General features: G+C 57.9%; 1 protein-coding gene across 1 annotated transcript in view; it reads right to left on the bottom strand.

Moving 5' to 3' along the window:
* The window catches only part of GRID1 (glutamate ionotropic receptor delta type subunit 1), a 684,166-nt gene extending 667,679 nt beyond the window's left edge, over nucleotides 1-16,487 (bottom strand). The window contains exons 1-2 of the mRNA XM_026504591.4: nucleotides 16,299-16,487; nucleotides 13,996-14,151 (exon numbers count right to left, since the gene is read on the bottom strand). Coding sequence (XP_026360376.2) covers nucleotides 13,996-14,151; nucleotides 16,299-16,377 — 235 coding nt within the window. The 5' untranslated portion in view covers nucleotides 16,378-16,487. The remainder of the gene's footprint in view (nucleotides 1-13,995; nucleotides 14,152-16,298) is intronic.
* Nucleotides 16,488-17,200: the final 713 nt, after the last annotated feature.

Genomic DNA, 17,200 nt, shown 5'->3' with positions numbered 1-17,200 from the left:
ACGTCCCTGCAAATGCACCCCACTTACCAGTTCCTGGGGCACCCACCAAGGGGGTCAGCACTGCCCCTCCCCGCCAAGCTTGGAGCTGCCGCACGTACCCCCCAGCCCCCGGCCCCAGACCTGCAGTTCTTCCTCCCTCCCACAGCCCCTTCTCTTGCCTGAGCCTGGAACAGGCAGTGGTCAGGACAATACTATCATCCCCATTTCTCACAGGGGGAGACTGAGGCCAGGATGAATGGGCTCTCCAGCCTACCAGAGGATTCTCAGATGGGAGACAAGAATGACTTATCCAGGTTCTGTCTCACACCCCACCCCCTGACAGCCATCAGCCGACACAGCGCCCTACGGCCAGCACCTAGAGCCCAGGGCGAGCTTCTACTTCTCTGTGTAGCCCCCCTCCCTCTTTCCCTCCCCTCTCCTCCCCCACAGGCACACCTCAGGCCTACAAAAAGGGTGGGCAGGCCAATGGCCCTGAGCCCCTGACAGAGCAGCTCAGGTGCGAAAATACCTTCCCAAGACAGGGCCTCCAAAACTGTCTCCCACTCTAGCCGGTGACCACGAGAATCATTGTGACTGTACTCTTTGCACTGGGCCTCTGCACGCCCCGTGAAGGTGGCCATGGCCAGGGAGAGGCTATGCCATCGGCTCCTGTCCTTTCTTGCCAGGAGAAAGGTCTTCAAATCCAGAAGCTGACCATGAGGGAAGGGGCAGCACAAGTGGGCCTTGGGGGCTGCTACAAATGCAACACGTCCCCGGCCCCACAGGCCAGAGGACCCTCGTGGCCTCAAGGGTGAGGGTAGGACTATGAGCCTGCAGGGGCCTCAAAGAGCAGAGATTCCGTGTGTCTGTCCATCTCATCTGCCATTCAGGACTTGTACCGAGCACCCGTGACCAGCCGAGCACCAGGCTTGGCTCGGGGAACTCAGCAGTGAACAAGACAGACACTTCCCTGCCCTCATAGACCTGATGATGCTCAGAAATAAATTGGCAACATAATTGCAGGGGGAGAAGCACACGAAGAAGAAGGCTTTGATAGGTAATAATCGTGGCCCTACTGGGAGCCAAAGGGAGCCTCTCCAAGGAGGTGAGATCTGAGGTATAGCTAAAGGCACAGAAGGAACCTGTCATTCAAAGAGCCTTCCCGATGGTAGAAACAAATGTGTGCAAAGGCCCTGGGGCAGGAGCATGCTTCACCTGTTGGAGAGAGAGAAAGAAAGCCAACATGGCGGAAGCAGATAGGCCAAGAGGAGTGCAGCAGTGAGGCAGCTGAGGTCAGCCCTTGTCGGGGTGCTTGGGGGCTTGCATCTCTGGCAAGGGTCTGGATTTTATTCTAAGTACGGCAGGGAGCTATTGAAGGGTTTCAGCCAGAGAGGGAGGTGATTGGATTGATTTTTTTTCAAATAACTCTGGCTGCCACATGGACAGCAGCCTGCAGGGGAGGACAGAGGCAGGGAGCAGTGAGCAAGCGACCGCAGGGGTCCAGGCCGAAATGGCAGTGGAGGCGGAGAGAATCCACAGGCTGGGGATAAAGGCAGGGTCGTGTGCATAAGTGGAGGCTAGGCAAGTAACAGGAGACGGCTGGCTTGGCTAGCAAGCCTTCACATTTCCGAAGCAACCCCTGCTTAGCTTCACTCCTTGTATAATTCCCAGTGCTGCCCGGGTCGTCCTAAGATGACGGACATCCAGCCCTGGGCACAGATGTCAGGCATCGCGAGGTACCTCTGCTTCTTATCAGGCCATCACCGGGAGCCTGGAGTAGAACACCGCCAAGCCTGCCGCGTTCCTCCCCCCACCCCCTGCCCTGCACAGCCTGGGTGACTGCCCTTGAGGCTTCTATAGTGAAGGGAGGAGACACCCAAAAGGCCCCAGGCCCCAGCCGGCTCCAGCACACCGTGATTCCATGAAACCCGTACAAGAGAATGAGCACAGGGGCAGACACGGTGCCTGCGGCTGCGGCAGGTACAGAAAAGCAGCTGGCTAGTGGTTTGTCAGTGATCCTGCCTGATGAGACCCTGTGTCGCAGGGGTGCCGGTGAGTGACCCGGGATCAAGCGACAGAGCAGAATGGGGAGCCACTGCTGAGTGTTTCTGAGTGAGTGAAGGCAGCAGGGGCCCCCTGCGAGCAGGCTTGGGCTGGGAGGGCGAGCGAATCCCTGGGAAACACGAGTGAAACTCACAAGGCTCTGAGCAAACTGAACTTAAAGGAGTTGGTAGAAAATGGCGTGCTGGGGTCAAATAGCCCACTGCACGAGCTCCGGGTGGGGGTCTCTGATGTGTCACCCCTTCTCGGGCAAAAGCCCTGGGGCTGGGGAACCAAAGGTCCCCCCAGAGCCCCAGCAGGAGGCAGTGCTGCTGGCCAGTGTTCACTCGCACTTTGCTCCTACCAGCAGAGCATCTGGAACAATCAGAGATCGTCCCTCTCCCTCTGCGCTGGGCAGACAGCGTGAGCATAGCAGCTATGGCCCCTGCCTGCTGAGTACCTCTGTGGAACCAGGCACAGCTAAGTCCTCAACGGTCCTTACTTCACTTGGTCCTTAGGACAACCTGTGAAGGGAGATGCCGTCATCCCCATTTTACAGGGAGGAAAGCCGAGGTTCGCCACTTAAGTTCTTTGCTGAGGCACATCAAGGACGCCGTGTGTTAAGAGGGACACTGATAAATGGATGTATCCAAAAGAGAATCAGGTGGGAAAGAATCAGGCTCTGGGACGTGCAGCCTGATGACGTCTTGGGGGGGGCCCAGTGACTGTCTTTCAACATTGAAAGGACTGAAGAAAGCCTCAGCTCAGCACAAAGGACAGTTCCAGATCAGAATCGTAGATCCTTCGAGGTGCAGGGACTTCATCTGACATGTGTGGCCCTGAGGCCCCGGGAGGGGCAGCGCTGGCCCAACTCCCTTGGTAAGTCCACCCAGGCTGGGTTGGCCCCCAGCCCGTCCCCTCCTGTCCTGTTTGCTCAGGCTGCCCTAACGAGGTGATCTCCACTGTGCCCAGGGACAGGACCACATATCTGGGTCCCTGATGTCCCACACACTGGGCGGCTCAGACAACAGACATTTACTTCCAGCAGTCTGGGGGCCGGGAAGTCCAAGATCCAGGTGCTGGCTGATTCAGTTCTTGGTGACAGAGCTCTCTTACTGGCTTTTAGGTGGCCGCCTTCTTGCTTTATCATCACATGGCAGAGAGAGAGAGAAAGCAAGTTCTCTGATCTCTTCTTATATCAGATCCCACCATAACGGCTCCACCCTCAAGACCTCATCTCAACCTAATCATCTCCCAAAAACCCTACTTCCAAATACCATCACATTGGGGGTTAAGGCTTCAGCCGATGAATCTTGGGGGGACCCAGGCAGTCCATGGCATCTCTGTACCTTCCCTGGCCTTGGCTTTGCATGCCCTCCTCCAGCTCTGGATACCAGAACCCTGTGATATCTGCTGACCCACATGGCTGGGACCCCAAGAGAGCCGCTCCCTGAGGTGTGCAGGCGAGCTGGCTTCCACCCTCAGCCCACTGACATGATGCCCAAGATGCCACAGTGGACGCCAACAATGGGGCAGGGCCCAGGCTGCTACCCACAGCCTGACCTAGCCAAGTCAAGCGGCCACAGTCACAATGACCATCCACTGGGGTGATCTCCAAGGTGCCCAGGGACAGGACCACATATCTGGGTCCATGATGTCCCCCATGAAGGAGGGGGAAATTATATTTATTGAATGTTCCCCGTGAACGTCCCCGTCTTAGAGCTGAGGTTGTAACAGGGCACAAAAGAGACCAAGTCCCTCCCTTCCCACAGCCCACTGCCTCCAGGAGACAGCCCCAAACACAGGACAGTGAGGGCACGTGGCAGGGCCAGCCTCCTCTGGGCACTAGGGGCCTCCCCAGGGAGGCCACCTCTGAACTGAGACCTGAAGGAGGTCCAGGAGGAGGGCAAAGAGGGACAGGACTAGAGAGGCTCCAAGCAGCCGTGTCTGAACACGGGTGTCTGAAACACACGCACACATACTCACACACTCACTCGTGCACACATCCTCACAAGCACACATACCTGCACACACACACTCACACATGCACACACACGCATACGCACGTGTGCACGTGTACGTACTCACCCCACATGCACACATACACACACCCTATACAAGCACACGCACACACAGGGCAGGGGTGCTCTGCCTAGATTCCATGGGATGCCCGAGGACCTTCTCGGCACTGCCCACCACCCCGCCCTCCCCCAGAAGCGTGGCCATTATGCCTGCCTGTCCCCGGAGGAACCCTGGCCATAGGCGCCCTCTGCAGCCGCAGCTCAGCGCTGTGAGCCATGCAGTACCACGGGTCAGCCCTGGAGGGCTTTTATCAGGTACACAGGAGAAGCCCTGAGCCAGCCCCGTGCTGAGGCTCCAACTAGGGGCTCAGTGACAGGGAGACATGTCCCCTCAGGCTGGCAGCCTACAGGCCTCAGGGGCATCCCACGGGGTTGTTTGGACCACAAGAGCCCCAGGGAGAGGCAAGTGAGGGCAGGTGCCCTGGGAGATGACGGGGACTGCGAAGCAGCAGCATTTGATGTCTGCAGCCATGACAAGGAAGGACGGCAGCAAAACCTAGCTCTGAGCTAAGTCAGGGTCACCTCAGCTCCTGGCACCAGCCCCCTAAATGGATACCGCCAAGACAAACACAGGGAGCCCAGGCCAGGGCCTAGAAAATGGCCCTCCCTCTCTCGCCGTGCCTCTGGGTCCACAAACAAAAGGACAGAAGAAAGGCCCCAGCCCCAGTCCAGGAGCAGAGGCAAGGCAAGGCCTCAAGATAGAGCAGGAGGAGCTCAGGGGAAGGAGACAGCTGGCCAGGCCAGGCCAAGGCCAGGTCTGCAGGGGCTCAGGCCATGTAGGACCAGCAAGCTCGAGGCATGACGAGAGTAAGGATGGTGTCCAGCCAGTAGGGCCCATGTCTCTGCCCTGACTAGGGGGTTGGTGGCGCCCAAGCAGGCCCAGAGACCAAGGGGTGTCATGTACTCTTGGCAGGGGCCCAGGACACAGGGAACACAGACGCCTACAGAGCACCCTAAGTGCCGCCCCACATACACTTAAGCCCAGCACAAGGCTGAGCACACCTCTGCTGGGCACCCCATGGACCGCTCTTGCCAAGAGCCTCCTTCCTGCCCGGCATACATCGCCTCTCTAGACCCAGCGACACGACGCCAAGAGAGCCCCACTTCGTAGGTACTGAAACTAAGGCTCAGAGAGGGCAAGCAACCTTTCAAGACCACACAGCTAATCCATCACAGAGCTGCGATTTGGACCCATACCTGCCTGACCCCTTTCCACCCGTACCGAGCAAGCAGGCTGGGCCAGTCAGGCTGCTCTGTGTGCTCGGAACAGCAAGGCTGCAGCAAGATTACAATAATGTGTGACAACAGTCTCCAGGGTCCCCGGGCTCCAGCCCATATAGATGGCTCCAACTAGCCTCCACAGGAGCCATGTGGCCCACACCAACCTGCTTCCCTGCCCTCCTGGGACACCCAGAAAGGCCAGACTCAGCACGAAGCTGCCCTGAGTGCTGCAGGGGCTGGGGGAGCCTTCCCAGCCCAGGTCAGGAAGTGGAAGGGAGCCAAGAGCCCCTTGGGACCACTAAGATTGCCAGTATAACCGCTATCCCTACCTCTCTGCTGGGGCCTTGGCTAGGCGGTTTGGTGCATTTCCTCACCTCTCTATTGTCATTCCCATCTTCCAGTTGAGGACACAGAGGTAACCTGCCCAGAGTCACACCGCAGAGCAGGGACAAGAACCTCAGTCTGTGAGTGAAAGCCCAAAGCTCCTTCTGCCCCCACCTTGACTTCTGGGCACCATGTCCATTCCCTCGTGGAGGAAGAGGAGGGCCAGGCTGAGTGCTGGCCAGGAACAGGTACGGGGCAGGGAGACATGGAGCTCCACTGAAGGACTGATATGAGGTCGACAGCACGGGCCAGCGTCTGACAGGAGGAGGGGGTGCAGCCTGGGCTGAGGACCACCCTGGGGCCCCAGCTGGCAGTCCCTGGCTTCACCTCCTGGGAGTCTGCCTCGCCCACAGCTTGGACCCAGAAACAAATAGAAAAGGGCCACCTAATCACCGCCCAGCTACCCTGCCTGTGCTTCAGGCCCAGAAGGGAGAATCATGGGTCTTTCTCTTCCCAACTCATGGCCATTGGCCAGAAAACTGGTTGTTTATAGGTTGGAAGGAAGGTCTTTAGAGAACCCAGCTGATGGGATATTGGACACAGACCCAGCTGCCTTCCTGGGCCCCGTGCCTGTCGAAAAGGCCAGACCCCAGAGAAAGGGACTGTCGCAGGCCAGCCCAGAGCAGCAATGAGTCTCTGCCCTAGCCCAAAGCTGTAGGGAGAGAGAGCTGCCACCATGTGGGATGGCAGGGGCGAAGGCAGGGGGGACTCTGCGAGAAGAACAGCACCGGGGGGGTGGGGGGGCCTGCCGAGGTCACGGGCAGCACTGACTTGCTGCAGTCTGCCCGCGGGGCTCCCTGGGGGTGGGCCCAGCAATGACCAGGCCTGGATGCCCATCTTCACCTCACCACTTAGGAAGCAGTTGGCCCGAGTCTTCTGAGGCTGCACCTGTCCCATCCGTAGCTTACAGAGGACAAGGCTGGTAGACACAAGACTGGCTCTCTTTTGAGAGTCCAGTGGGGGCTGGGAACCCAAGCTTCCTGACTTCCCACACACACACTGAAGCCCAGAGCCTTCCAGAGCAGAGGGACAAGTAAATGAGTGGGCAGAAGAGAAGTGATAAGAGCCATGGCTTTGGCCCAACCAGGATCCCATACCTAAAACTGTTTTGGGTTTTTTGTTTCTCTGTTGTTGTTTTAATGAGTCACCAAGGAAATAGGAGGACTGTTTTGACATGAATAAGTATTTCTGTCATTCACCAAATATTTCTAGTTGTCCCTCCTTCCGGGCACATAGTAGGACTGTGCTTCTTGGATCCTTTGTGACTAGCTGGGAACACATGACTAGTTTTGGCCAATAAGCTATACAGCAGAAGGGACACATGTCCCCTCTGGGCTGAGACCCTCCAGAGCTCTCTTTCCATGTGGCACAGCAACTGGCAATATTCAAGCTGAGTGGCCACTATGAGCCAAACTCCACAGTGACCAATGATGGACATGCAGCACGAGCAGGAGATAAATTTTTGTGATGTTAAGCCGCTGAGACAGTGGGACTATTTGTTACTACGGCATAACTTAGTCTTCCTAGCTGATACAAGGGAACCACAGAACAAAACCAGGAGGCAGGAACCTGGGTAGCCAAATCTAAAAAGATTCACATCCAGGCATCAGACTGGATTATAAATGGCTTAGGAATAAGCAACGCAGACTAAATGCTCCCAGTTTTTAGGTGACAGCATGTTCTGGCAGCGAAAAGGCCAGTAAAGAAGGAAGACGGCTACTAAAAGGGACAAAGCGAGAGGATTTTTGCCCTCGCAACTACACGAATTTGGAAAGAGTCTACCTGCCCTTATAAGATATAGCTCTGGGACGGTCTTAGCTATCTTCCACAAGAAACCTGGAGAAATGGCCCCAACATGCTGCTCCAGATGGGAAGGTTGTTAAAGCTCCCAGGTCACCAGGAAAGGGAATAGCAGCAGCTCGGAGGCAGCAAGAGGACAGATGTCTCACTAGGACCCACGTGCCTCCAACCCAAATGCCTGGCACTAAGTGCCCATCTATTTGCTGCCCAGTAAGGCCAACCACCCAATCTGGGGGTAAAGCCATGGCATTAGGAATACTAAAAGGAAGCCTCTAGAAACCAAAATATGAAGCTGTGGGTGAGGCAAGAATATAGTCTATAAAGTAAGAGTGTGTGTGCACGTGTGTGTATACATGCATGTTTGCACACCCAGGAGTGACCCTAGAATGAAGGAGAGCTCTGGAGCCTGGGAGCTCAGCTGAGGGAGGATGGCGGCCACTCCTTTACACAGCCACAGGCTGGTAAGCAATCCAGAGGGGGGACTGGATGGCTCCCTGTCCCCAGCCGTCATCACCACCTGCAGCCACAGCCACAGCCACGGCCATCTTCCAGCATGAAACCTTGCTAGCGGCAGCCCCTGCGGGGCCAGGAAGAGCGCTGGGCAGCAGCCAAGTAAGACGGACTCTGCCAAGGCCCCGCCTGGGGCTCTAGGTGGACACAGTGGACGAGGTGAGGGAGGAGGAGGGTTTGAAGAGCCTGCCCAGACAGAAAAGGAGGTACGGGCCTGCGTGGTGGCACGTGCATGGGCCTTACAGTCTGGCTCTTCAAAAAGCAGATTCCTCTGGGAAACTCCTCAGGCTCCAGCAGCTTCCAGGCCCAGGGAAGGACGCCGATGCTTCACTGAAGCGTGCGGGTAAGTGTGTAGAGGCCTACCGGCTTACAGCATGCCATCTCCAGAGCAAGCCTGGGACACATGGACACATGGCCATCAGTCCCACGTGACTCTAGCGGGTCTGGCTAAGACCAGAGGAGGCCACCCGTCAGCAGGCGAATAGTCAACCGTGCAGAACACGGGGAAGAGGGGACAACGTGCGCTGGCTATGAGGGGCACTGACAGGTGTGCCAACGTGCCCGCAAGGATGCCCGCGTCCTCATCCCCGCAACTGTGACCATGTTAGGCTTTGTGTCCGAGAGTTAAGGCCGCAGAGGGGATTAAGGTTGCTCAGCAGCTAACTGTAAGGTAGGGAGGTTATCCAGGTGGGCCTGGTGAGATCACAAGGGTCCTGGGGAGAGGGAGGAAGGAGAGTCAGAGGCGACGAAGGCAATGGGAGAACAGAGGAGAGATCAGAGTGACACCCTGTGAGAGGGACCCTGCCCACCATCGCCGGCGGAAGACAGAGGAAGGGGTCCAGGAGCTGCGGAGGGTAGGCAGCCTCTGGAAGCTGAAAAAGTGAGAGACTGGATCCTCTCCTAGAGCCTTCACTTCAGAAGGAATCAACGCCGCCGACCCCTGGACTTTAGCCCAGTGAGACCTATATCAGGCTTCTGACCTGCAGAATCGTGAGATGATAAATTTCCATTTCTAACCAACTAAATTTGTGGCAAAATTTGTTTCAGCACCCAGGGGGAAATTAATACAGCCGAGTGGATGGGAAGGATGGCGTGGGCCTATAGGCGTCTTCACAATGTCACTAACATCACATCGGGAAGACCCTGCCAGTGTCTCCAGGGCAGGGACCAAGGGAGCCCCTCCCTGAGAGAAGGGGGTCTGCCAGCAGGTATAAAGGATTCAGCCTGACCGGCCATATCCTTCTGAATGGAAGCCAAGGAAGATATGAGAGGCATCAAAGCTCAGGGAGAGAGACCTTCTGGCAGAATGTCTAGATACCAGCAGGCACATGAGGGGCAGGGTGACCCCCAGGAGGGACCAATATAAAATGGCCAGACCGCCAGATGGGCACCAACAAGCTCACTGCCTTTTATTTTCATTTTACTTCACTGTCTTGCTTTATTCTATGAACACCAAGCTATACTTGGGAAATTTTTACCCTGTCTTCCTAAAACACTTTTGTGCTTATTGTAACTAAAAGGAATATTGTCTCACATATGTTTCTTTTTCCTTCCTCTTCCCTAAATTGTTATCTTTCCACTCTGTGACAGATATGTCTACAGTATAACCAATAACCCAAGTCTTTTACTTACAGTACAAGATAACACTGTGAACAGAGAAGACTCCTGTTCAGCCGGTTCTTTTATGCATTTACGCATTTATATAATCTTCTCCTTCGGCAAACACTTTAGAACGATATGGAATTTTTTTATTTCACAAATTAGTATTTCTTCTAGTACCCAGAAGGCAAATTCTCACTGTTAAGATGGACTTTGCCAACTAAATCTAAGACACAACATTTTAAATAACACTTCAGTGTCAGTGTTTGCTAACTTTAAATCCTCATCAAACGCATTTTATTAAATGTGACCCATTCTTTTACACCAACTGACCAATGTCTCAAAAGGTGGTCTGTCGGGAGCTTGTACAAGATCAGTGTGAAGAAATTGTAGGTATAAATCTCAGGACCAACAAATCGAAGCCGAGTCTCTTGTTCTCTTCAGTGATACTTAAGCATATCTCAGCATATAAATGATTCCATTTTTTAAAAAATAAATTGTCTTGAATATCGTAAAATATATGCAGCCGCTAACAGCGTTTACACGTACTTTGCAACGATTTCAGAAAAAAACCAATAAGACGTTAAAGGAAAAAAAAAAAAAAGAAAAAACAGGCTATCCAGCTAAACAGAACAGGAGCTCTCAGCACTTAGAAAATACAGTTGAGTGAAAAAAAGACTAGAAGGAACTAACTGGTAAAATCCTGAACGATTTCTGATCTGCCTCGTGATGCTTTCCTGTACCTTCCACGTTTTATATAGTGAGCACGCACAGCCCTTTCCTTTTCTACATTTTTTAATTGATCCATGCTCACTGTAGCAATGCATTTCTTTTATAATCGGGGGGGCGGTTAGCAAAATGTTGAAAATGAAAAGGTCAGAGAGAGTCTGCTCTCAAGGAATTCACCAGCTTACAAAATGATGCAGCTGGAGATATCAACAGCCTCGAGAGAAGCTGAGATGGATTCACAGTTGGGTCAAGGGACAAAGAGGGAATTCGTGTTTACTGAACACCTACCATGGGCCTTCTGTAGACACTTTATACATGTCTCATCTCATTTAATCCTCACGATAATCCCACTTGCCAGATACTATGGTTCGTCCCTTTTAATAGATACGTGAACAGAAGCTCAAAGCAGGGCTGGGACACCCCACAGGATCACACTACCCATGAGGCAAGACGAATGTGTACCTGGTTTCTTGGGCTCCAGCAACCAAGCTTTTGTCCCTGCACGGTGCTGCCGCTCTGGCCAAAGTGGAGAGAACATCACCCCAAACCCAAACCCACGAGGGGTCCATTGGAAGCTTGTCCAGGCCACGACGGAGACTGAACCCCAGTGCGCCTTTGCCCTCCACCTGTGCCCACTCTCCACCAAGAAGTCCTTTCCTTTCCCCCCCCAAACTTACCACCCAGGGCCAGCTGTAATGACTGCCCAGGCCCAGAGGAGAGAGAGAAGATATCCACCAAGCAGGACCACACCACAAGATGGACAGCATCCCGGAGCACAGAAGGAAGGACACGCAGAGAGCTGAGTGCCTGCCCAGCGGAGCCCCAGGCTAGGGAAAAGGAGCCTCTGAGCACTGCTGTGCACTCCATGAGGCCCTTGAGGGGATGGCTGCTCCTGTCCCTTGTAGACATCCAAGGGCTGTGCAAGGTCATGGGATAACGATGTGGATTTCTGCCCACACGGCTCATCAGTTGAAAGGACGTGCCAGCCTTAACCAGCACACACTCTCTGGGCAGCAGGCAGCCCAGCAACACCTGGCCAGTATCCTTCTACCCGGATGGCTTTGGATGTCCCTCAGTCACCAGAATCCAACTCCCTACTTCTGGATGGGTACACACACTCCCTCTCACACCCTCTGAGGTTGTCAGCCTGCCATCCCTGCAGCCTGAGCTATTTTTCCAATCATAAAAATAGAGGAACTGAGATCCAGAAAAGCAAGATGTCAACCAGAAAAGGCCCCCGGATGGAGCCCTGTGTCTCCAGGACAAATGTACACTGGGGCCTAAAGGTTGAATGGCCCACAGGTGTGTTTCATTGGGCTTGGACTGTGTTGTTTAAATTGCTTGATTAGCTGACAACAGTTAGAAATCAGATTTGACATCAAAGTCCAGATTTGGGGCTCCTCTCAAAAAAAAAAAATCAGCACATCTATAACACTAGGATTTTCATTCCCAAATGGCAAAATCGTCTAAAGCTGTGTAACAGCTGCTCCTTTTAACAGCGATGACCTCTCCAGACCCCACGCTCCAGGCCCTGCAGAGTCCAGCTGCCCGGTTGGCCTACGTCTGTTACCTGCCTGAGACTGTAACCCTGGGCAAGGGCAGTATCTTCACTCCCTGGGGACCTGCTGATGGGGGGGGGGGGGAGGGTGGGAGGTGTTGGGCATCATTCAGGAGCAAAATGAACAAGCACAGAATACTCCACAGGGCAGAGGGGAAGTCAAAGGAACAAGGTATGTCAACGGGGGATGTGGAAGAGCCAAAACAGCATGTGGAAAACACAGGCAGGATCTCCACCACACCGTGAGCCCCTGAGCGCAAGAAATGCATATGCCCACCTGTGTCCTCAACTCCCAAGCACAAAGAATGTCTGTCCACAGAGACAAATGTATGGAAACAGTGTCAAGGGAGCAGGAGACACTGCAAAAATTGTGACATGTAACTAGGTAAGTCTGTGTTACCCTGATCCCCACCCCAGGTAGGATCACTCCTGCCCAAGGAGGCCCCACTCTCCCTGGCTGGAGCCCACACCAAGCACTTGCAAGGTGGTGTGAGGAGGGTACACAGAAAAGAAGTCCAGGTGTGGGCCATGTTGGGGCAGGGACTGCTGATAGGCTACTCAGACACGAAAGGTCAGGGATTCCCCCTCCCATACCTCAATGGACATCAGACAATGGACATCCGCCCAGGCTTGAAGCAGCAGTCCCCATAATAGGCAACATCAGTCTCACCCCACTCGCAACTACTCCAAAAACATACTCAGAACTCCAGGTGTGTACACCCACCCCCAGGGTCACAGCCAGGCCTTCCCCTCCTCTCCTGCACCAAGAATGGGAGATTCCCAAAGCCCTCCTTCTAGCACAAAATTGTCCCCAGAACCAGCACGGACCTTCTGGACACAGATCAGAGCCTTCACTGACTCACCCTACCTTGCAGGGACCCAGGAGCCAGCAGCCAGCATATAACCCAAAGGCAGCAGAAGGACTCTGGGCTCAGTGACCAGGGGAATGGGGGTGAGGGATGGGAGAGCTGGCCTGGAACCCTGAGCCGGCCCACTTCCTCCCTATACCCACTGTTCTGTCAGTCCCTCCTGGCAGGAATCCCTGCATCCAGTGCCACCAGCTGTGCCCCCCTATCCTCACACTCCGGGGCAAGGGCCTCTGAGTCAACCGATGGATATGGGGAGCAAGTCAAAGGAGAGGAAAAGGTACCTGGGCTAGGCAGATGCCAGGGGTGTGGAAAGAGCCTTAGGCCCTGACCACGAAGGTGGCTGGCAGTATGCGGGAGGAACTCGGGTATCAGACCCCAGCCTCGAGCCAGGTGACAGGGAAGGGAAAGAGAAGCAAGGGGAACACAGAGGCTGCGCTATGGCGAACGCCCGCGCTGCGCACCTGTTGCCCCCGCCGGCGGGTCCGACCCGAGGCAGAGGCTCCCGGCCTCGGCTGCAGCTGGCGCACATTCGGACTCGGATTCCCCGAAGCCGGCCCGGCCCAACTCCTCTCCTTTCCTGGTCAAACAGCGCCCACCTCCGGCCCAGGCGACAGCGCCTCCGCCCGCGGCAGGGCCAGCGAGAGAGAAACCGGCTCCTCCGAGCCGGGAGGAGGAGCACGGCAGAGACACGCGGGGCTGAGGCACTGAGTGGCCGCGGGGCGCGAAATGCCGCGCGAATCGGGTTGTGCTGCGGAGAGGGGAGACCGCGGGCTGGCGCGCCAGGCGCTCCTCGCTTGGAAACGAGAAAGACCCCGGCCCTTCGAGGTCAGGGGCGCTGCACCGACGCAGGTACCCGACACTCAGACACGCCCACCCACAAACACTCAAGAAACAAAGACGGCCCTGAGCCACACACGCCTGCGCGGGCAGCGCGGGGCTCATACACGCACCCACCGAGCTGGAAGGGAAGGGCTCAAGCTCGCGACACGCCCCGCAAGGAGCCCAGCTCGCGGCGCTCCCAAGCTCTCCGCTCCAGCTCTCCGGCGCAGAGCACTCCCGGCGCCACCGATTGGTGGGTCGGGGAGGACGCGCGCACCGTGCGTGGCACCGCAGCTGCCCAGGCGCACAGGGGGCTCAGGGCGGCCGAGCCCGTCGCAACCCCATGGGTCTCCAAGCCGCCTGGCATGCCGCGGCCCTGTTAGCCCTGGGCGCCGTGGCAGCTCACCTTCCTGCACCGCCTGGAACGGGTTGTTGGCCTCGATGACCTTGATGGAGTATGTGATCTTCTCGCTCTGCAGGATGTCATCGTTGAGGCTCAGGTCCGATACGGCCAGCTGGAACACCCTATCGTCCTTGGCCGCGTTCTCCTCGAAGATGGCACCTGGAGGAGAAGAGGGGTCAAGACCCGGCCTAAAGAGGAGCTCTCCCTCCCCACCCCACCCCCACCCTCGTCTTGGCCCTCGGGTCAGGGCGCTGGCAGGTTAGCGGGTTGTCTGGTGGAAGTTTGAGACTGGGGTTTCAGCTTGACAAGATAGTTTAAGGCTTTCTTCGGTCAACCAGAACAGGAATGTGTCCCCCACACACAGCGCACATGTGCACACAGTTGACATGAGTTACACATGCACATCGCACATGCTGCCACCAAGTCACACACGTGTTTTGCAACCAAGCCACCTCATGTCCCAGCCATACCCCACACAACGGACTGAGCCAAGCTGGGGTGGCCTCAGGCAGCACCCAAATGCCCTGATATGGCCCCATGAATCCCATCGCAGGAGCCAGAAAGTTCCCCGCAGGGCAATGTCCCCAGCCCAATCCCAAGATGGAATGATGTCTTCCTTCTGCCCTGAGATCCCCCTTTGAGAGAAGCTGAGCAAGCAGTTCCCCAGTGAGTTTGCTGCACCTGCGGGCTTATTTACGCAGGGGCTTTGGAAGACCGGCAGGTCAGTCCCAGCCTGGCTCCCTGAGCTCCACCTCCTGCTCTCCATCCCTCCCCGCTTCTTCTTCCTGCGTGTATGTGGGAGGAGAGGGAAGTGTACCCTAGACCCCTTGCCTTTAGACCCAGCGGGGCTGAGGAGCTCAAAAGATACCGCTCTTGAGAGGGCCTTCTAGAATCGCGAACATCTCCAGGGCTGCCTCTGGCTGGCCCTTTACGCGCTTAGCACCGCCTTGGCCGACTCTGCGCTTCCAGCTGAGATCAGTCCGATTCTCCAGAACCTGGCCCTGCAGCCTGGGTAACTCAGGAGTCTTCCCCCACCCTCGCCAGGCCCCGAGGGTCCCCACAGTCCCAGGGCTGGGCCCGATGATCCCCCGAGCTCTGGACTGGGCGGGAGGAGGGAGGCCCCGGTTCCACGTTACACCCAGAGCCGCAATGCTGACCGCGAGACCCGAGCCCCCCTCCCCCCGAGAGGGAAGCAGGTTTGGCGCCGGGCCCCTGCGGGGGGCGTTGCAGCTCACCAAGCCTAGGCCTAGTCCCTCACCACCCCTCCCCACCCCCAACCCCCCGCCCCGCCTGTCCCATCATCCCTGCCTTCTCACACCTCCCAACCCCCAGTTTCTCTGTGCTCGCTGGTCTTTCCCAACTTCCGGAAAGGCGACTGCAGAGGGGCTCCCCCAAAGCAACCGCTCTCAGGCCCCCAACCCGGCCCAACTTCCTGGGATTCCTCCCCTGTTGCCACCAACTCCCACACACTCCCCTTCCGCGCGCCCCCTCCTCCTCCTCTCCTCTATCTCATCTTCTCACCCGGTTCTCTCCCTCCATCCATCTCTTCCCGCTCAGCGCGCACACACACTCCTCCCCACCCCCCGCCGCCCACGCTCCTTCCCCCGGCTCCCACCACCTGGACCGTCTGCGGGCCCCCAAGACTTGGACCACGGGAAACTCTGGGACTGTCCAGGATTGGGCTGCTGTCGCCACAACCAGATACACAAACACCCACACATATACCGAGAGATACACAGACACACACAGGCAGACACTGTGTCCACTCTAACAGGCTGACAGTCGTGCACGCACCAACACAGGCTCAGATGGACCCACACATCCCAACGGCCTCTCTCAGTGACACCAACACGGTGCCAGGCGCACACACAGTGATACACGCTGACAACACCCACCCACCCACATTCACACACGGTTCCTGTCGGGCCTCTTTGATCCTGCCCTGCCAACTTGGCGAGACCCAGGGCCGTGTCCGCCCCCTACCCCCCGCTGCTGCGAGCACGCCGACGGCCCAGCCAGGGGCGCGGGTCTGGACGCGCGTCCAGTACCGGGTTCCCCGTAGCCGCGGCCCTAAGTGTCGGCAGAGGCCGCAGGGATTGGAGCCCCGGGGAGCGGCGAAGAGCCCGCGGGAGCGCGGCGCGGCCCCTGCACAGCTCCTCCGCGGGGCGGCGCGGCGCGGCCCTTCAGGGGAGCACCGCCCGCCGAGCCCCTCGGCCCGGGGAACCGCCAAGTTTGGACGCCGCGCACCCCCCCCCACGCCGCTGGGGCCCCCGCCCAGCCTCGGCCCGACCGCCCGCCGCGCTCACCGATGTGGATGATGGAGTCGGCCCGCACCGACACGCACTGGCATATCCAGGGGAGAAGCCACAGCGTCAGCGCTTCCATGTCCCCCGGGCGCGCGGCTCATCCGCCCGGGCCCGGGGCGAGGCCGAGGGCAGCGCGGAGCGGGGAGGCGCCGGTCCGGGTGCAGTCCCGGGCCGCTCCCCGGGAGAGCCGAGCCCGCCCGTGCGTCTTCTCCCGCGCGCCCGCCCCTGCGCCCTGCGCCCGCCCCAGCCCAGCCCAGCGCGGTCGGGCTCCCGCTCCCGCTCTGGTGGTGGCTGCGGCGGCGCTGGCAGCCCGAGCCGAGGCCGGTGAGGCGGGGGCGGCCCGCGGCGGCGGCGGCAGCGCTTCCCGCGGCTCGGGCGGCTTCGGAGGCGGCGGAGGCGGTGGCGGCGGCGGCCGGGCCGGCGCGGCGGCTCCGGGCTCGCTGTGTGTCTGAGCCCCGGCGAGGAGCGAACTGCGGAGGACGCCCCCTCCCCTCCCCCTCCCCCTCGGCTCCGCTCCCGCTCCCCTCCCTGCCTGCCTCCCTCCCCTCCGCCCTCCTCTCGGCCACGTGACTGCGGAGCCTCAGCCTCGCCGCGCGGCGCTCGCCCGCTCACGGCTCGGAGGGGGCCCCCGGGGCTCCGCGCTCCGGGTCCGGGGAACACTCGGGGGCCGGCATGGCAGCGGGGACCAGCCGAGTCTGCGACGCGCAGAGACTTGGCGGCCCTGGGTCTTGCGCCCACCGTCCTCCGGGGGCAAGAGGATGGAGAAGGGTCGGCTACCGACTGCCCTCGGGGGATCCCGGAGCGCCCGCCGACCTCAGCCGCCGAGCGACTCGGGCCGTGCTCCCCGCCTCGGGCGGAAAGCCCCTAGCGGAGCCGCACCGGGGGTAGCCGAGAGAGAGACG

Source organism: Ursus arctos, unplaced genomic scaffold (genome assembly GCF_023065955.2).
Source record: "Ursus arctos isolate Adak ecotype North America unplaced genomic scaffold, UrsArc2.0 scaffold_7, whole genome shotgun sequence".
Lineage (NCBI taxonomy): Eukaryota > Metazoa > Chordata > Mammalia > Carnivora > Ursidae > Ursus > Ursus arctos.
This window is presented reverse-complemented; position numbering and strand designations above follow the sequence as displayed.